The sequence below is a fragment of the Hippocampus guttulatus genome, chromosome 19 (genome assembly GCF_054856545.1).
Source record: "Hippocampus guttulatus isolate MCC_2025c chromosome 19, RoL_Hgut_1.0, whole genome shotgun sequence".
Taxonomy (NCBI): Eukaryota; Metazoa; Chordata; class Actinopteri; order Syngnathiformes; family Syngnathidae; genus Hippocampus; species Hippocampus guttulatus.
This window is the reverse complement of record NC_141279.1, coordinates 5,720,191-5,740,494: the sequence shown is the minus strand read 5'-3', so window position 1 is coordinate 5,740,494 and position 20,304 is coordinate 5,720,191. Positions and strand designations below refer to the sequence as shown.

General features: G+C 46.7%; 1 protein-coding gene across 2 annotated transcripts; it reads left to right on the top strand.

Moving 5' to 3' along the window:
- Positions 1-797: 797 nt before the first annotated feature.
- ep300a (EP300 lysine acetyltransferase a) lies at positions 798-19,780 on the top strand. Of its 2 annotated transcripts, none has more exons than XM_086138515.1 (31): positions 798-1,307; positions 2,855-3,543; positions 4,558-4,737; positions 4,939-5,254; positions 5,677-5,790; positions 6,025-6,264; positions 6,400-6,505; positions 6,665-6,790; positions 7,292-7,409; positions 7,495-7,636; positions 7,794-7,868; positions 8,083-8,171; positions 8,489-8,641; positions 9,020-9,505; positions 9,869-10,274; positions 10,360-10,478; positions 10,622-10,685; positions 10,832-11,007; positions 11,501-11,589; positions 11,679-11,759; positions 11,952-12,008; positions 12,101-12,178; positions 12,278-12,345; positions 12,429-12,579; positions 12,695-12,841; positions 13,003-13,116; positions 13,226-13,391; positions 13,566-13,733; positions 13,818-13,979; positions 14,074-14,355; positions 14,751-19,780. In XM_086138515.1, exons 1-31 carry the CDS (start codon positions 1,214-1,216, stop codon positions 17,838-17,840), a joined length of 8,346 nt encoding a protein of 2,781 aa, XP_085994641.1. In that variant the 5' UTR covers positions 798-1,213; the 3' UTR covers positions 17,841-19,780. The 2 variants fall into 2 exon arrangements, with proteins under 2 accessions (XP_085994641.1, XP_085994640.1); XM_086138514.1 differs by having other exon boundaries at positions 5,677-5,796.
- Positions 19,781-20,304: the final 524 nt, after the last annotated feature.

The window sequence follows — 20,304 nt, the reverse complement described above, 5'->3', positions numbered from 1 at the left end:
AATTTATCAATATATTTTAGATGATCAAATAAAATGCTGGGGGTGGGGGGGGGGGGGCTGTGGCTACACAGATTTCTGACAGGGCTCCAGCACCTCCTAGCCCCAGTGTAACGCCATCCATTCTCCAGCACAGTGATGTTCTCCTCTGCCAGGAACTGTCAGATGCTCAGGTTGTTGTGAATACCCACCTCTTCCTCCTCACTGAACCAAGTAAATGCAGAAAATGTCTTTGTTGATTGATAATCTGATCCACATAGAAGGTGAAAATGTGTAGGTTGTAGTTTGGGTTTGAAATACATTTGTGACATCATTCCTGGATTTTTTTTTCTGACAACACCTCCTACAGTGTAGATTTTCATACGAGGTACTGGTGATAACAGTGAATTACAATTTAAAATAATATTCTCAACATAAATAAGAAAATAACAGAATTTTTTTTTAGAGAGCTGCACGGGAATCCCAGAATGAAATCTATTTTGTGTGATGCCCATCCGCTTTGGTCCATTGAAAAGTAATTGCTGTTTTAATGTATTTATTCTACGGGTCTATGAGAAATCAGACCAACTATTCTTAACACAAATCATAAGGAAAGGAGGTTTCGAAAGTCCGAAGCATTTATTTAAAATCAGCTTTTAATGTAAAGGGGGTTAAAGTTTTTTCACTGAGAGAAATCAATTTCTTTTGTTGCATGTTTACTTGTATTTATTTTGTGAAACTGACAACACCTCATCCTCACCCGCTCCCACCAGCGGCACCACCATCACTTGGCAGGCAAACGAGCCGTCTCTACCCGACATTATCTCCAGTCAGACTCCGCTGGAAAGGAGGCTGAAATGACGGATGCAGACATGGACGAGAGACCCGGGGACACTTTATTTACACCCGAAGAAGCTGTCCAAGTTTAGGGGGAAGCCCGGCGTGCGTTTTCCCCTTTTTACTTTCACCGACCCCCTCCTCCTCCGCTGGCAGAAATTTATAAAGAACAAAAAATCCGACGAGGGAGGGAGGAGGGGGGTTGATTATACGCCGAGGCTGAAATCGAGAGGCGAACCCAGGGAAAGAGGAGTAATTTCTACACGGGACTTTCCCCCTCTTAATACCCCCAAAGGAGGGGGAAAAGTCGCAATATTGGAAACGGAAAGGAATCAGCTTCTGACAGCGTGAAATCGTTTGCAATTGTGGATACTTTATATATTTTTATTTCGAAAAAAATATGGCCGAGAACGTTCTGGACTCTGGCCCGCCTTCAGCCAAGAGGCCTAAACTCTCCTCTCCGGCACTTTCCGCTTCTGCCAGCGATGGAAACGGTACGTATGTCTTCAATATATCACCGGTGACTGTCTTATTTGTTAACTTTGGATTTTTTCGGCCGTTTTCTTGCGCCTGGAATTGGGCGAAGACGCGGGATTCCTCTTGTGTTTTTGTCGTAGCTAGCTAACGTTAGCCGTGCTAATAGCGTATGTGTCGGACGTGCGGAGCAGTTATGGAGGAGCCCTCCCAGCTAGCTCGCATGCTTCCAACCATTACAACCGGAGCTAACCCCGTTAGCCATTTGCTAAGCTACCTAACTGAAGACAGGACCGTCCCGTGTCCAATTGCCTCGTTCGCCGGGCTTTATCATAATTTGAATACACACTCAAGTGGTCCCGTTCGAATACTTTATTACACCGATAACAAGACAGTTCCTGCCGGCCTTGTTTTACTGAAGTCGAAATCTTGCTAGCGTTTGAAACAAATCTGTTCCCTCCCCTTCATCACAAACCTGAGTTCCCCTGGTTGTTAGCAACCGTTAAAGTTGTTCACGAAAAGCAGAGGTTGTCGACATTATGGGCCTTTTCCTGAGTTTGTTATTATGATTATTTTTTTTACTGGTACTTAGATTTATTGTCATAGCTGGGGTGTTTTTGTGGATGGATTATGGCAGCAGCTGGAAAAGTGGCCTGATCGCAAAAACGGAGGAGCATGGAGTATGGACAGCGCCATGTCCAAAGCATCAAATCAGGTTTGCACGTTGACACCCCAACGTGCATTAAAGTCAGTTCTGTAGCAACCTCTTCGTGGTGTTGTTGTTGTTGGGGTTTTTTTTTGTTGCTCCATTTTTTTAATGTGAAATTGGGATTGGTTGTCGTGTCAACCTTCGGTAGCCAAGTGGTTCAGCCATTACACACAGTCATCATACTTTGTATTGTGCAGTACAGTTAAAGTACATTCAGTTTACGGCAAATAGTTTGTTGACAACAAAATAACTTATCTCGCCATGTTAAGACCGTTTCAGAAAATGTCATGCATTTTCTTCCCCCCCGCATTGTGTTAAATTGCTTTGGGGAGCACAATATAGGACGCACACCATCAAAATGACTTCAAAGTTAGGGTTCTGCTAACTGAAATGGATGCTCAACAAGTGAACATGTCAATTGGTGGGAATGTATATCAGAATAGTAGAGAAAGCTTTCATTGTCGTTAAAACGTCAGAAACGACTGCAATTTGGTGTTTAAAGAATGAGGCGGAAAAAAATGGAAGCGATATATCAATCATATAAAAGCTACACTAAACAACATGAATTACACGATGCAAATGGCAGTAATGTAGTTTTGGCTATACATACTGAGTTAAATGCTTTTACGAGGTCTGTTTTTGGCGCGGCGGGGGCACGTTTACAAGACATTTGAGGTGTGTGTTTCCACATACTACTTCGCCTACACCTGTGCGTTCTGTGTTCATATTATGTTCACTGTCACAAACAACAACAACAACAAATATAAGGGTTAGCACGTTACAATGTGGCTGAGAAAGCTTTTTGCTTTTTCCTTGATTTGCCACCTTCACATATCCAAATTTTGTGATCCGTTTCAGATTTTGGCTCACTGTTTGACTTGGAGCATGACCTTCCAGATGAGCTCATCAGCGCTAACGAACCAGGCCTTGTCAATGGGGGAGATCTCAACCAGTTGCACACCACTCTTGGGGGAGGCCCAGGTGGTCTCGGTCCTGGAGGAGGCAGCGGAGGCCCCGGAGGAGGGATGGGATTTGGGCTCGGTCCAGGAGGAGGTGCCGGAGGCATCGGCGGCGGTCAGGATGCGGTGGCCAAGCATAAACAGCTGTCAGAGCTGTTGCGTTCAGGGGGACCTACGTCCACCCCGCAGGGACATCAAGGGACCTTGGGGAGCGCGGGAGGCCCTACCACCATTGGACAACACATGGCAAACATGAAGGCATGCCCCGGGCAGGTACCTCAGCAGATAATGGGGCAAGGACAACAACACCACTCCCCCCAGCAGCAGGCGAACATGATGCAGCAGAATGCCGTCGCCGGAATGATGGGTGGCATGAACAGGGCCATGATGGCAGCACAGCAGAAAGGAAATAACGGACAGTCGCAACCAGGCATGATGGGGAACCAGGTGATGAATGGTTCTCCCAGGATGGGATTTGGAAATCAAGGGATGGGCGGCAACAGCAACCTTTTGGCTGAAACGTTGCAGCAACAGGGAGGCGGGGTTCAGGCAGGCATCAGAGGACAACAACCTGGTGCTTTGAACAAGGTGAGGACTCTTATTCACAGTCATAATTGGATCAATTTAAAAACCAGAGTCTTTCCGTCATATACAATCATGTACTTTGTCTGCTGTTAGAAATGTTAAGAATTTCTTTTACTGATATGTTTGATGATTAACTGGTCAAGTGGCATGCTGCCTGTATTGAATAAGTGGTGGAGGTTGAAAGGTTTGCTACCTGTTATCGCTCTTTAGCTGTAGTGGGAGCCTTTTTAAAAATGTTATTTTTAAATATAGAAAATCATTTTGACGAAAAGAATATATTCTCGCTTGCACAGTTCTCCAAATCAGAAGTAAAACATGCTTTCTGTAAGCTCTTTATTTGTCACTCCCAGTTGAAGTTGACGGTAAAATGGACACCCTAAAACCAGAGAATTAAACACAGTAGTTTAACACCAAAATATTAGAACTAATGTTATATTTTGTATTTTACGTTTAAGCCCCGCCATATCATTGTAGTCTTATTTTTCCTGTGACAAAACATGTTAAAAACCATTTTGTTGGTGTTTTATGGGGCCTAGAATGCATGACTGGCATTTCCATTCACTTAACTTGGGGGGGATGATGCGAAATTATTTTATTTATTTATTTATTTTTGCGGGGCTGTCACGTTTAATAATTTTGAAATGGATTATTCTTAAAGTGTGCTACCAAACCGTCTTCCTGGGTTACTTTTTATAAACTAATTAATGTTGTTAGTTTGGTATTGTTTTGTCCACTCTATTTGTATTGGCAATAACCACATTAGCTGTACTTGCTAGTTCCATTTGTGGTAATTCTTTTGTGGATGGGTGGGACACATTGTATTCAATATATTGCATTTGTGGTTACATTTGTTGTCAATTTCCACGGTGAAAATTCACCTCTGTTGACTCTTAGCCAAGTCTGCTCTCTCATGTGTACTTTTTTTTTTTTTTTTTAACAGTGCGCAAAAGCTTGCGTGGACACTTTTCGTCACTGTCATCTTCCGTGGCTGTAATGTTTACCCATGTGTTTTTCTAGATGGCGATGATGGGCAACCAGGGGGTGTCTTTTGGCGGTCCATATGCAGGGCAGGGGAATCAAGGCCTCGGGGGTGCAGGACTGGGCCCGCAACATCAGAATAAAGGCTCCATGGCCAACAGCCTGGCTCAGTTCAATGCGGACAAGAAAAGTCAGCCCATTCAAGGAATGGCCACCATGGTAAGAAATACTTAAGATTGACTTTTTACATCTCACCCCTACTGACTGTTTTACGTGACTCGACAGTAACCCTTCACTTTGATCTCTGATGTGATCTTGTTTTTTTTCATTCTCTGTCCCCTCCTATTTCATAACTGAATTCATCACCCGCCCCGATTACCTCTTAATGTACTTACCCGGTCTAATTTTTTTTTTTTGCAGGGCTCACCGCAGTCTCAGTCGAGTGTAAGCGGGCCCTCGGTTGCACCCGGCATGGTTCCCGGTGCTCAAGGAGGTCTGGTGGGTCCCGGCACCCAGGTCTCGGCGGCCTCCGCCGCGGCCGGAGCGCCACCCACCGCTGATCCAGAGAAACGCAAACTGATCCAGCAGCAGCTCGTTCTCCTGCTTCACGCTCACAAATGTCAGCGACGCGAGCAGGCCAACGGCGAGGTCCGACAGTGCAACCTGCCTCATTGCCGCACCATGAAGAACGTCCTCAATCACATGACTCATTGCCAAGCTGGCAAGAATTGTCAGGGTCAGTTGACGCACCACAAATGAATTCAACATGAATTACCTTCATAGTCACCAGTTGTCAGTCCTTTACCATCATTGTATTGTAATGAACTCTTGAAAGGAGTTTTATTTAGAGTGCGGTGGATCTATTCGCGGCCCACTGTCATTCCACGTTGGCGTTTACTTTAAAACGTGACACTTGGTATTGTCAAATGTTTTAAAAACGTGGAAATGAATACACTCGTGTTGGTTGTTTCTTCGTGTGAATTTTCCATTCTGTGTTGTGCACAGAGCAACATTTGCCACTTTGTGTCTGTTGTGAATGCTGAAAGGATTTCAGTTTCTGTACAAATTTGACTTCCGTTTTCTTGGCTAAAAACACTCGGGAGGACACACACCTAACCTACAGGAACAACTGTTGATTTCATCTCTTTTCTTCCTCAGTTGCTCATTGTGCATCGTCAAGGCAAATCATCTCCCACTGGAAGAATTGCACTCGACATGACTGTCCAGTCTGCCTGCCACTGAAGAATGCCGGGGACAAGAGGAACCCGCAGTGTGAGTGTCTGTATCTGACCAAAAAAGTTTTCCCCCCCCCCCTCTCTCTCTCTCATTGGAAGCAGTAGGCTCCGTCATTGAATGTTCAGTTTGTCATCGCAATTGTTATGCTTACTTTAGTAATTTTGACAACAGAGAAGCTATCATATTTCTCACGACCATACGGCGCATCGTATTAATAGGCCTTTAAAAAAATGTGTGTCTCACTGTCCCCTGTTTCTTCTGTTATCACAGCTCTTCTTGGTGCAGCTGCTGCAGGTCTGAGCAGTTCTCTTGGGTCAGTGCCCGGTAGCCAAGCAAGTGCTCCGAACCTCAATCCGCCGAGCCAGATTGACCCGAGTTCGATAGAAAGAGCCTATGCAGCACTGGGTCTCACCTACCAGGGAAACCAGATCCAGGGTCAGCATTCTCAGCCCAACATGCCCAACCAGGCCCTCCAAGGACAGCCTGGTATGAGGCCGATGAACCCAATGGGTAAGTTGGCTACCTTGAAGAGAGATTTACAGGAGAAAGGGACATACGTGCATTTTTAATGCGATTGGTGGTTGACACCAGCAATGCAAATATATGAAGTGATTTTTGTTGACATTTTTATTTTTTAATGTCTAGGAGCAAGTCCTATGGGAGTTAATGGCAGCGTGGGTGCCCCTTCTCAGAATCAGCAAGCCAACTTACTGCAAGACACTATGATGCATCTCAATGTGAATAGCCAGGGGTACGCACAAGCATCCGCCTGAATCCATTTGAATGGTCCTAATCTCTGAGCCTAGCCTTGAACTGTATATATCCGCACCTCCGAATTGGTTTGTGGCAAATGTCTTTTCAAGATTGACGTTTGAAAGATGCCTTCCCTTTTTTTTTTTGGGTTCCTCAGTTTGTTGAATGATGGCAGTGGGGTGGGCTCCATGCCCACAGCAGGTCCTCCCTCTACCACAGGAATGAGAAAAAGCTGGCATGAGGATATCACGCAGGACCTGCGAAACCACTTGGTACACAAGCTGTAAGTGCTGACAAAGATGTTTGTCCCCCCCCCGCCCCTCCTTTGACCGCAACCTGAAATGACTTCTAAATGCACGGTGACTGGAGTGAAAGTATTGAACTTGAAAAGTCACAACATTGGACTTTGCAGTTCTCTTAAAATTTATAGGTAGGAAGATCAAACTATGCAGATAAATGTATTAAGTTCTGATTGCCAAGTGACTGTTCACCGGTCCACTGCTTTTCATTTACATTTCAATAATTTGGAAAAAAATATTAATAATGTGGATGAAGCGGCGTCATGGTACAGAACCAGGAAGGGGGAGAAAAAAATGTGACGATGCGCCTGCGTCTGATACCTTCAGGGAATCATCATTATGTCATCAGTCTACAATGCTGCTTGTGTCATTTCACTCATGTCTTTCTTATCCACAAGCAGTTGTATTCTCATTTTGTAGACACGATATTGACGAATGAGCTGACGGTTCCATTAAATTGTAATTTTTTTTCCCTTCACCCGCAGCGTTCAGGCCATCTTTCCTACTCCAGATCCCGCAGCTTTAAAAGACCGCCGGATGGAGAACTTGGTGGCTTATGCCAGAAAAGTTGAAGGAGACATGTATGAGTCAGCCAACAATAGAGTAAGTTGCCACAGGATGTTTTTTCACATCTGTTACAAGGACTGGTATTCTAATGTTGTTTTCTTTGACTTGTCTTTTTGGCCAGGCTGAGTATTATCACTTACTCGCTGAGAAGATCTATAAAATCCAAAAAGAGCTGGAAGAGAAGAGGAGGACCCGTCTCCAGAAGCAAGGTCTTGGTCTTGGGCCTGCCAGCATGGGTCAATCTCCTGCTGGACTTCCTCCGAGTGAGTGTGCAATACGATGCACGCACGGACTTGAAACGGGGGTGGGGGGTTATGCGAACAATTTCTGTGTGTCACCTGAGAATCTTACCCCCCCTAAAAAGTGGGAATAGTTAATTAATAAATAGCTTGTCATGTACATATCGTACTGTTTTTCCAGACGGTCCCCTCCCTGACCCATCTATGGTACGACCCACTGGACCCAATCAAATGGTCAACAGGATGCAAAGCCCAGGTATGCAATCATTGAGAACCAGCCCACATTCTTTGATTTAAAAGCCAAGTATGGCGCCAGATCAAGATGCACGTCGACAAGAGATTGTCTCACTTTTGTGGCAGCAAAATAACAAGAAACCCAATGAAACACTGCACGTTTATTTGAGATGTAAATTGTGGTTTCCGATTGAAGTGGTTGGTGGTGTACTAAGATAGTCGGCGTGTTTTATCAGGCATGAATCAATTCAATCAGATGGGGATGCAGTCTATGGGCCAGAGGTCCACTCCTCCTCTCCCCCCCTTGGGAGCATCTGGCAATCAGGTCGGTAAAAAGTGAACTTTACTTGTATTACCTGAGCTCACTCTGTCTGAATTTATTTATGGGTCATTCTTTCCTGTTCATTGGCTCTTTTTGTCAAATCGTTGTGAATAGGAATATTCGTCAATATGTCATTATTTTGCACAGTGGCCAATGAGTGCTATTTCTCGATCTATTGCATAGACACATCAAAACGTATCTTTTGTGACATTACCGCTAGCAAGTAATAACACTCTTATTCACACAATTTAGGTTCCCTTGACTTGCCACACCCACTTGATTAAAAGAAATAAATTCTCCAATGATTTCTGTATCTCTAGATGGGGATCGTTGGACCTAGGATGGGTCAGCCTAATGTCAACCAACTCCAGAACCAATATCTGTCCCAGGGGCAGTTTCCTGGCTCAGGACCTGTGGTCGGAACAACTCCTCCTGGGATGGCGCATCCCGGACCCCAGGGAGGCATGGCACAGGTAAGGTCAAGTGTGAGTGCCTGTGCTCCGTTGTACCTCGGGTAGTGTGTGTTGTTGATTTATTATGCCAGGGTGGATTGAAGTTTGCCAGTGGAGCTGTGTCAAAAAAATCTGCGATTACCAACGGGCTTTGACTGCTGCACGATCAAGCTCGTCAACCAATTTGCCTCGTGCGACATTGAGAGACTGAGAAAAGGCCTTTTTTTATAAGCAGAGGGGAATCAATTCTAAAATTGGAATCTGAATTGACAAAAATTTGAAATACACTCAGAGTCGTGAAGTGCATGTTTTATGTCAGCCAGGAAGTCAATGTCAATAAATGTTGAATATGGTTTCTTTTCATTCCTATCCTGAACTGTCATTCTGTTCTATCCTCAGACGCAGATGGGCACTCCTCCCTCTCTCCCAGTTGCGAGTCCTTTAGCACAACCGGCTTCTGCAAGCGGTTCCAGCGGAGTCTCCACGGTGGGGCCCATGGGTCCTCAGAGTGTCTGTGGCGGAGGCCCCAACGTGACGGTTGGAGCCCCCACCTCCTCGATGACTCCGAATGCAAACCAGCAACCCAACTCCATCCCCCATTTAGGAGCCATGCGTGGCAGCTCGCCCTCCCCAGCTCACAGCCGCTCACCGACACCTCACCAGACACCCCCCCGACTCGCCGGCTCCCAGACCCCACAGCCGCACACCCCTAATGCACCGCAGTTGGCACCACCTCAACCCCCCCAGCAGAACCAGCTTGGTCAGGGTCCTGGCTCCAACAAGCCCCTCCAGCAGCCGCACATGGGGGCTGGCTCCACGACGCCATCTCACCCTGGACTTGGCTCAAGCGCAACACCACATGGCACTCAGCTGCCGCGCACTCCGGTCAGTGTTGTTTCAACAGTTTACAACCATTTGCACATCTGCCACTAAATCCCTAAAATGTTTTTTATGGGGTTTATTCGGCTGGACTTAGACTTTATGTCCAAGTGATGAGTTCTACTTTATGCCTATTTCCAACTTTTTAGACTATTTCAATGTCGAGTTGGTGAGGAAACACATTTCATCGAAACAGTCTTTCCACTTTCCTTGGCATGATTCTAATGTTGTCCTTTTTCCCTTTTTTTAAAAAAAAAAGTTATGTAACAACGGAACAATGGAACTTTGTATTGTCCTCAAAATGTCTCTTTGAGGATTCCTATTTGTAAATAGAAGCAGCCCTTAACTGTCCTTCTCCCCCCCTTGCAGTTGTCCCAAAAGGGTTCATTCCAAGCGGACAGTCAGGCTATGACCCCAGCCTCTGTCAGCAGCCTGGATAATTCCTCCCAGCAGGTACAGTCGGACACCACGGCCGCCATCCCAGACCATAAGTCAGAAGTCAAGCAGCAGGACGACGCAGAGGAGAGCGACTCCGGCGGCGGCTCCAAGGGGGGGAAGCTCGGCAATGTCAAAATGGAAGAGAGCCCTGTGAAGATCGAGGTGAAAAAGGAAGAGTGTTCCGCAGAAGGAGGCAAGGTAGTTCCAATGGATACTTCGGCCACCCCGCCAATGTCGGTTGTAAAAACTGAAGACAAGAAACCAGAGGTGAAAAAGGAGTTCAAAGAAGAACAGACGTCCGACACGGCTCTATCACAGGCACCGGCAAAAAAGAAGAGTATGGAAAAGTTTATTTCATCTCTGCCTGTGATAGAATGAGCTTCTTTTTTTGTATCCTAACCAAAGTGTGTCCATTTTTGAAGTTTTCAAGCCAGAAGAGCTTCGCCAGGCCCTGATGCCAACACTGGAGTCCCTCTATAGGCAGGAACCGGAGTCGCTGCCCTTCAGGATGCCCGTTGATCCACAGCTGCTGTGCATACCCGTACGTAAGCACGCCGCTTAGTCATTTTGGGGGTTTTTTTTTGGGTCACTATCCGTTCCTCTAACTAACCCTTTCCACGCTCTTTCGATTTTTTTTCCCCCCAATTTCGTGTGATGTAATACATGTTCATCATGTCTTTACAGGACTATTTTGATATTGTTAAGAACCCCATGGATTTATCCACGATCAAGCGGAAGCTAGACACGGGTCAGTATTTCTCCTTGTGACAGCATTTTTTTTAATCTTGGGAAACTTGTAATGGGTACAATTTACAGAGAATCTATTCCTGAATCTCTTATGCGGCTGCTCCTGTCGGGCTTTTCCGTGACCCCTGCTTTGTGTTTTGCTAATAGGTCAGTATCAGGATCCCTGGCAGTATGTGGATGACATCTGGTTGATGTTCAACAATGCGTGGCTGTACAATCGCAAAACCTCTCGAGTCTACAAGTGCTGCTCGAAACTGGCAGAGGTCTTCGAGCAGGAGATTGACCCAGTCATGCAGAGACTTGGCTACTGTTGTGGACGAAAGGTGAGATCTGGCAAGAAATGAAATGAAGACGCACTAGTATGGTAAAGCCCTTTTAATCGTGGATGTGCATTGTCATTTTTCTTTTGTTTTTGAATGCTTGAAGCAAGCCCTTCGCTCATTCTTGAAATTGGAAGCCGTGGGTTTGGAGCTAAAATTGGCCTCGCGCACGCCACTGCCATATCGTATTTCTCATTAGTCTCGTCTATATTTGGTTTTGTTGACAAATAAAAGAACCGAATGGTGCTTGTTTGCGACAAGGGCGAACCTCTGACAATGAAAACATTTGTTCTTTTAACATAAATCATTCCTCACTTCATCTATTAACCGGCAGGATGTTATTGTCCATCACAGTTGGCCCAGGACTGCATCATATCTTCCCAAACTAATCATTTATATTTTTGTTTGCAATTACTTTTTATTTTTTATTTTTATTTTTTTTAACAACCATAGAAATAACATTGTCGTTGCTTGTTTCTTTGCTTCGGCCCATCAGCTGGAGTTCTCCCCTCAGACACTGTGCTGCTACGGAAAGCAGCTGTGCACCATTCCCCGAGACGCTGCTTACTTCAGCTACCAGAACAGGTACAGAAGAAGGAAGTTCTTATCGTCGCGGCGCATAGAGAACTCGAAAAGAAGCGCAATTCACCAAAATTTGGGCTTATTGCTGACAGGTACCACTTCTGCGAGAAGTGTTTCAATGAGATCCAGGGAGAGACCGTGTCCCTGGGTGATGACCCTACTCAGCCGCAAACGTAAGTATTGTCGCCTTGGGTCACAAATATGAGGATGCTGAATGTATTTTTAAAGGGCCGTTAACCTCAAATGTCAACATAAAGTTTTCATCAGAAAAATTCAGTTGACGACAGTTGCCGTCCCATTGCATAGCGATAGAATGTCTTTGAATGTGGTTTGCCACTGCAGTGTTCTATCTAAATATCTTTCAGATCCATCAACAAAGAGCAGTTTGAGAAGAAAAAGAATGACACACTGGACCCTGAACTGTAAGTTTAGCGGCTCACAGCTAACAGATTTTCACACCTGAGTCTGACAAAATGGCATGTCATGTGTGTATCTTCATTTTTCTTGATTTAAGGCTTGTTGAATGTTTGGACTGTGGACGCAAAATGCACCAGATTTGTGTCTTGCACAATGAAACAATCTGGCCAGCGGGGTAAGGGGCTTTTATTTTATTTTTTCTTTTTTCTTTTCTTGTCATCACATGGAAAATTGACTGAAGCTCCATTTTGTTTTGTTTTTTGTTTTGCCTCAGTTTTGTATGTGATGGCTGCCTCAAGAAGTCTAATAAGACAAGGAGGGAGAACAAGTATTCTGCTAAAAGTAAGTAACTTGGTCTGTGTTATATTTTGTTAGTGGAATTAAAAAAATAAAAATAAAACTTCCCTGGTTTTCTTCCCTCTCAGGGTTGCCTCAGACGAAGTTGGGGTGTTTCCTGGAGACGAGGGTGAACGACTTTTTGAAACGTCAGAGTCACCCGGAGGCCGGTGAGGTCTTCATCCGCATGGTGCATGTTTCGGACAAAGTTGTGGAAGTGAAACCCGGGATGAAGTCCAGGTAGGTCAACAACAGGGCGGCAACATGTTCACGTTTTTATCTGTAAAAAAGTCATTCGACTTCTTCTTTGCTATTATGTTTTCAAATAGTCGGGTTTTCGTGATTGTTTTTTCAGATTTGTGGATAGCGGAGAGATGTCGGAGTCTTTCCCGTACAGGACAAAAGCCCTTTTTGCATTTGAAGACATCGACGGCGCGGATGTCTGCTTTTTTGGAATGCACGTTCAAGAGTACGGCTCAGACTGCCCGCAGCCTAATCAGAGGTATGCACGTTTCACACTTTTTGGGGTGAGTTACAGACAATCTTAAGAAAACGCAACAATGCGGAGCTCCCGGAACATCTGCAAAAAAGCTGCAGGGGTTGAAACTTGGGGGTTCATTAAATTCAACTAAGTTGTTGACTGCTCTTTTATAATCCCTTCAGGCGAGTTTACATCTCGTACCTGGACAGTGTGCATTTTTTTCGGCCGCGAAGTCTGCGAACGGCCGTTTACCATGAAATTCTCATTGGCTACTTGGAGTATGCCAAGAAGTTGGGGTGAGCTTTTTTAATTTTTCTTCTCCAGAAATCAAGTCACTGTGATAGAGTCCAAATTCTGCCCATCAGCATTTGTGCTCACTTTTTTTTTTTTTTGGATCCTCCCCAGCTACACAACTGGGCACATCTGGGCCTGTCCGCCCAGTGAAGGGGATGACTACATCTTCCACTGCCACCCTGCTGATCAGAAGATCCCAAAGCCAAAACGCCTCCAAGAGTGGTATAAGAAGATGTTGGATAAAGCGGTAGCTGAGCGAATAGTGCACGACTACAAGGTAGAGTGTCACATTCTAGTCTTTCTCTGGCCTGCTAAAAGCATGGCACAATGAACCCTTCTAAATATTTGTGGTTTGGCGTTGACAATTTCATTGATAGCTGTGGATGGAAGCCACCATCTTTTTACTTCTCCCAGTAATGACAGCACGCTATCTTGGATTCCTCTCTTGTAGGATATCTTCAAACAGGCGACAGAGGATCGTTTGACCAGCGCCAATGAGTTGCCTTACTTTGAAGGTGACTTTTGGCCCAATGTGCTGGAAGAGAGCATTAAAGAGCTGGAGCAGGAGGAGGAAGAACGCAAGAGGGAGGAGAACAGCACTTCTAATGAGAGTATTGATGTAAGTCATTGAAGGTTGGAAGCGGGTGAGCTTCTGTTAAGTGACATTGACACCCCCCCCCCTTTTTTTTTCTTTTGCGCGCAGGACAATAAAGGTGACAGTAAAAATGCCAAGAAGAAGAACAATAAGAAGACGAGTAAGAACAAGAGCAGCCTGAGCCGAGCCAATAAGAAGAAGCCGGGGATGCCCAATGTGTCCAATGACCTTTCACAGAAGCTCTATGCCACCATGGAAAAACACAAAGAGGTACAAGAAAGACGAATGCTCACTCCATTTGAGCATTCACACTTCATTTGAACTTGTTTCTCACGATGGAAACGGGTGTCTTGTTGCGCTGCAGGTATTCTTTGTGATCCGTCTGATCGCGGGCCCAATGGCCAACGCGCTGCCCCCCATCGTCGACCCCGATCCGCTGATGGCCTGCGACCTCATGGACGGCCGCGACGCTTTCCTGACGTTGGCCCGGGACAAACACCTGGAGTTCAGCTCACTCAGGCGGTCTATGTGGAGCTCCATGTGCATGTTGGTGGAGTTGCATAACCAAAGCCAAGACCGCTTCGTCTACACGTGCAATCTGTGCAAGCACCACGTGGAGACTCGCTTCCACTGTACCGTGTGCGAGGTGAGCTACAGAAAAGTCTTGGTCTTGTGGGACAGTTTATTAAAACTAAGCTTTGATGGGGAAGCAGTCAAATATTTTCATTTAAAATCACAGAAATGACTCTAATTTGAATATGCAATCGGTCATGATTTTGAGACGGAAAGAGTTACAGAGAGGCGTAGAAGTGGACATCCAAGGAAATGTTCATGGATCGAACAGCAAGTTGTGCTAAAAGTACGGAAACATTGAATTCTAGAGAGGGTCAAATTAACCTCATCTGTTCATATTCTAGTGCTGATATCCCCAAATATTTTGGAAGTTGTCTACAGCATGTATGGTTCTCTCTCCGTTGAGGTCTAATAACCGTGTGGATTTGTTTTTAATCTCATGATTAAATAACATGTCATCCATCGCAGGACTACGACCTTTGCATCACATGCTACAACACTAAGGGCCACGAGCACAAAATGGAGAAGTTAGGCCTCGGTTTGGACGACGAGAGCAGCAACCAGACGGGCGCCACCACTCAGAGCCCGGGAGACTCGCGTCGCCTCAGTATCCAGCGCTGCATTCAGTCGCTGGTCCACGCCTGCCAGTGTCGAAACGCCAACTGCTCTCTGCCGTCCTGCCAGAAGATGAAGCGCGTCGTCCAACACACTAAAGGCTGCAAAAGAAAAACCAACGGCGGCTGCCCCATCTGCAAGCAGCTTATCGCCTTGTGTTGCTACCACGCCAAGCACTGTCAGGAGAACAAGTGCCCGGTGCCGTTCTGCCTGAACATCAAGCACAAGCTCTGTCAGCAGCAGCTGCAGCACAGGCTCCAGCAGGCCCAGATGCTGAGGAGGCGGATGGCCAGCATGCAGAGAGTCGGCAAGCCGGCTCCAGGAGGCGCTCCGGGGGGCAACGGCCTGCCCTCTCCGGGAGCCAACAACGGTGCGACCGGTCCCGGGACACCCACGTCTGTCGGCACGCAGCCTCCCACGCCGCAGACGCCCACCCCGGGAAATATGCTGGCGCTTCCTCAGCAGCCGGGAATCGGGGCTGCTGCCGCACAGCAACAGCAGGTCCAGCAACAAAGTGGCGCCATTCCTCCTCAGCATCATTTGCACCATCAGTTTCAGTTGATGGGCGCGGGAGGCGGAGGGGGGGTAATGAACTCCCCCCAGCAGCAGATGGTGCCTCCGCTGCAGCAACAGCAGCCCCCCAGTGTACAGCAACTGCAGCAGCAGCAGCACGGCGGCGCTTTGCCGCCATACAATCCCAGAGCAACGGGCGCTTCTCCTCTCCACCAGTCACTGGGGAAACCTGGACTCGGTCCCGCCACCCCACCTCAGCAGCAACAAACAGCCAACCAGCTTCAAGGATCCATGCCCGTTCAAGGTCAGCAGCAAGGACCCCCTTTGGCAGCGGTCGAGACGGCTCTAAAAATCCAACGGCTAGCAGAGACCCAGAGACAGATGGCTCAGGCCCAGGCTCAGATCCGAAGTTTAGGACAAGGGGGGATGATGCCCCAACATCCTCATCACCAAAACAACCCGGCCCAGATGGGCATGCCTCACATGGGAGCTCAGGGGATTCCCCCCCAGGCTCAAGGAATCGTAGGCAGAACTATGTTAGACCCCCAACAGCAGGGGATGCTGGCTGGTATGCAGCAAGGCGGCCCCCAGTCTCAGTTGCCCCCTCAAGTCCAGCAGCACCTCCAGCCCGGAGGCGGCGGGCAACTTCAGCAAGCCAACCAGCAGTGGGGGCCCGGCGGACCGGCGATGAACCTGCAGCAAAGGTCCGCCATGATGGGTCACATGACGGCCCAGCAGCAGTCGGCGGTCACCCAGCAACAGCAGCAGCAACTCAGCCAGCAACAAACTCAGCCGGGAAACCGCGGGCTGATGCAGGTGATGTCGGGAGGTGCAGCGGGGGCAGTGGGGCCGGGAAGCCTGCCGCAAGGCGCGCTACAGGATCTCCTGAGAACGCTGCGCTCCCCGAGTTCGCCCCTCCAGCAGCAGCAAGTCCTCAACATCCTCCGCTCCAACCCCACGCTCATGGCGGCATTCATCAGGCAGAGAGCGGCCAGATATCAGGGGGGGCAAGGGGGGCCTCCTCCGCAAGGCTCTGGAGGCGTGAGATTCCAAGGGACTGTTGGTGGGCTCCCTGGCGTAGGAGTAGGAGGGCCCGGGCCCAATCAGTTGGCCGGCATGGACGGCCAGCAGATGAATGTGAACCAAGTGGGTCAACCGGGAATGAATATGGCCCAGGGGGGCGGTGCAGCAGCAAATGTGCCCACCATGGCTCAGCTTCAGCAACTTCATCAGCAACAGCGTCCAATGTTGCCTGGCAACCTACAACAACAGCAAATGGCAGCCCTGCAGCAGCAGGGAGCAATGCAAGCAGGCCAACAAAACAGTATGTCCGGCATGACTCCTCATTTCAGAGAACTGTTGTTAAGGAGGCAGCAGCAGCAGCAGCAGCAGCAGCAGCAACAACAACAGCAGCAACAACAACAACAACAGCAACAGCAGCAGCAGATGGTGAACCACGGACAGTTTCAACAAGGACAACAGGGCTTCATGCAGCCTGGCCAAGGGCAGCCAGGAATGCCCCAGTCTTCCCAATCCCAACCTGGGGGCAGCGTGAGGGGTCCGGGGCAGCAGCAACAGCAGCAAGGAGGTCCACAGAGCGGTCCGGGGCAGCAAGGCTACCCGAGCAATGCTTCTCAAGTGGCCGCCGCTCTCCAGCAAAGGCTGCACCAAATGCAGATGCACCAACAACAACAACAACAGAATTCCATGGGAGGGCCTCAAGGGCAAGACGGGGGTCCAGGTAGCGGTGGGTCGGGGGGCAACGCCCTCCAGCCGGGACAAACCGTACCCGGGCAGCAACAGCCAGGCGGCCCCCCGCTGCCCCAGACTTCCCAAGCTCTGATTCACCAGAACATCCACCAGAGGCTCCTCCAGCAACAGCACCTGGGTGGGGGCTCCCCAGCGCAGCACAGCAGTCCCATGAGCCCCCAGCAGCAGATGGCCCAGTCCCCGCACCCTCACCTCCAAGGCCAAGGCGGCCTGGGTCCGGCGGGTGCGCTGGGCAATCAGGTGAGGTCGCCGCAGCCCTCGCCGCGGCCGCACTCGCAGCCCCCCCACTCGAGCCCGTCCCCGCGCATGCAGCCCTCGTCCTCGTCGTCGTCATCGCAGCCGCAGCCGTCGCCGCACCGCATTTCCCCGCAGACCCAGAGCAGCTCGCCCCACCCCGCCCACATTGGCCAACATCACCCCAATATGGCCCCGCCTCAACCGTTGCAGCAACAGCCGCCGCCAGGCGGTCCCGTAGATCCCGGACAGTTCAGCTCGGACCAGAACTCCATCATTTCTCAGCTGAGTGGCATGGCAGCCATGCACGCCAACCAAGGGGGACAGTCGGACATGTTGGCCCCAACTAATAATAATAATACTAATAACAACAACAACCAGGAACTGGCAGCGAACATGAACCACAACAGTTTGGACCTCATGTAGCGCATTTGTGTGTCTTCATGACAAACTGACACCACAGGAGAGGGTCGTCCAACTAAGGATTTTACAAGTTTTCATTTTTTTATTTAAATATTTTTGTGACGTATGAAAATGAACTGAAGCTTCCTATGGGAGATCCACCGCAGAAAATCCTAGAAGTCAATAAATGAATAAATTAAAAACAATGGTAAGTTATTGCTGTTTAATATATATCTATTTTTGCCAGCTGTGTACAAAATGGTGGAAGGGCAACATTTCAGGTTGAAGATATTTCTTCCGTAGTCTATTACACAATATTTTTGGGGACAATGTTTATTTTATTTTTTTTTTGCGCCTTTTAATGAATATCTTTAAGATTTTAAATGTGGCGAAAAATTTAAGTGAGTTGACAAGCTGTACTCCCCCCCCCCCCCCCCCCCCTTCCGGAAAGAATAGTTTTCCACCTCAAATACCCAGTCATGATTGTATCTATTTTGGAGAGGGATGACAACGACAGTTTATTTTGTTTCTGTATTTCTACTTTGTTGTTGTTTTTTAATTATTTTTTTGGTCAGCGGATCGTAAAATAAGCCTCAACACGTTTTGCATTGCAGCTCTTCCATCGTTTTTACATCCCACCACAGTGACATGTTTAGGGAGGGGGTTTAATAGTTTTACTATTGTACATCTGAAACCCTGCCCCCACCCCCAAAGAGCTGATGAGGCCAACTTTTGTTTAGCGTTTGGGTTGTAATTGATTTAAAATTGGTGTACATATATTTTCCATCCTGGCTTCAGAGCTGAGATAATTTTTTATATATTTCTTCCCTGTATTTTTATTTGGATGCTGCAGAGGTTTGCGAAACGCCTGTCGGCTCCTCCATCTCCCTCCTCACTAATTGCTCCCAGCCACAAAGTTTAAATTCATTGTTAGTACTGTACAAAGTTGAGAAATGGTGGATTTAGATACTGTATTTTGTCATGCAAATGAAAGATGAAAAAAAAACTGTATATAGTTGAAAACATTTACCCTGACGCCCTTAGATTGGTTATTTGTTGTGTGGATAAAAACACCACACAGGTCCTCCCGAGCTGCTGTACAGTATTGAGATTTCTCTTTCCTTCAAGGCTTGGAATAAGGTGTTAAGCGGCCACATGCACCGATGCGCCTTTTTTTTTTCTCGCCCCCTGTGTATCGTTTGAAGTGAAGCAGACGTTTAGTCACACATGAACAATCCCACAAACTGGATGTGAAAACCGCCAAGTCAATGCGGCGGCAGCGGGGTGGTTCGGTTTCTCGTCGTGTGACCTAAAAGATTTCAAAAGTGGTTATTTAGCTTTTTACAAAGACACAACAGTCACGTGATCACTATTTTTCATTCGGGAGTGGGTGGGTGGTTGGGGAACCAGGTGGCAATATATCTTGAGACTTATTTTATAAGAAAAAGGAAGAAAAAAAATCAAGAAAAACTCTTTTATATATAGATATATTATTTAATTTTATTTTTTTGGAAATAAAACTTGAAGCTACAAGAATTAGATAATTTTGTTTTGTATTGAATATATGGTGATGCAAAACGACACTGCAGACAGTCATTCATTTTGCCCTGGGAGTGTATTATACCATCCTCTTTGAAGAAATGTTTCATGTACATGAATATAGATGTAAACATAGTCACTGTACAAACCCATGGCAACTGAACAAAAATGTTTTGTTAATATCATTTCCGCCCCCCCCCCCAAAAAAGAAAAAAAGAAGTGACTGGAAGTAAGACTATTTAAATATTAGTTAAGTATTCAAATGGAATCTTTGACCACTTTTTTTCGTTCTCTTGTTATAAAATTTTGGTGCTTGCTGAGAGAAAGCAAAAATAACTTGCTCCATTTTCATCTTTTTTTAAGTTATTTTGGTGGTCTGACTGTTTTTTGTTTTTTTTTTGCCAATAAATTAATTGTACAATAAAGTATGTTTGTACCGTTTGGTATTCTTTTGTCAAACGTGTGCATGATTTAAGTATTTATGACAAATTCAGCATACATTTTGATAAAAGACTTGGTGAACTAAATATTGCACTCTACAGACTGCAAATAGCAACAATTATCAAGCAAAGAAATGGCTTTTTACTTATTTTATTGAACATGAGAAAGGCTCCAAACAATAAACAAGCAACAAAATTAAACTTCAACCAACAACAAACATGCTGCATCATAACAAAAATCGTGAGTATTAACTGCAACAGCAGCAGTGAACAAAACAAACATAAACTACTCCTTGCTTTATTTGAACAAAAATAAGCTGCTACTCGCTTTATTTTAAATTTGCAATCAACAAAACTAAATACTACTTAAACTTGGAATACTTCAATTTGTCCAGTCTTTGAGAACACACTCTGACGGGATAGATGTTGGTACAATGCACAATCTACTCTTCATTACTTGGATCAAACGTGGGTAGACGGAACTTCGATATTTCGACCAGCTCAGTGGA

Excerpts from the sequence above, each read along its gene's own strand:
- ep300a (XM_086138514.1), top strand. The coding sequence starts at position 1,214 with ATGGCCGAGAACGTTCTGGACTCTGGCCCGCCTTCAGCCAAGAGGCCT. Across the intron at positions 7,637-7,793 it reads TCCTGCTGGACTTCCTCCGA|ACGGTCCCCTCCCTGACCCA; the intron begins GTGAGTGTGCAA and ends CTGTTTTTCCAG. Across the intron at positions 11,760-11,951 it reads GACCCTACTCAGCCGCAAAC|ATCCATCAACAAAGAGCAGT; the intron begins GTAAGTATTGTC and ends AATATCTTTCAG.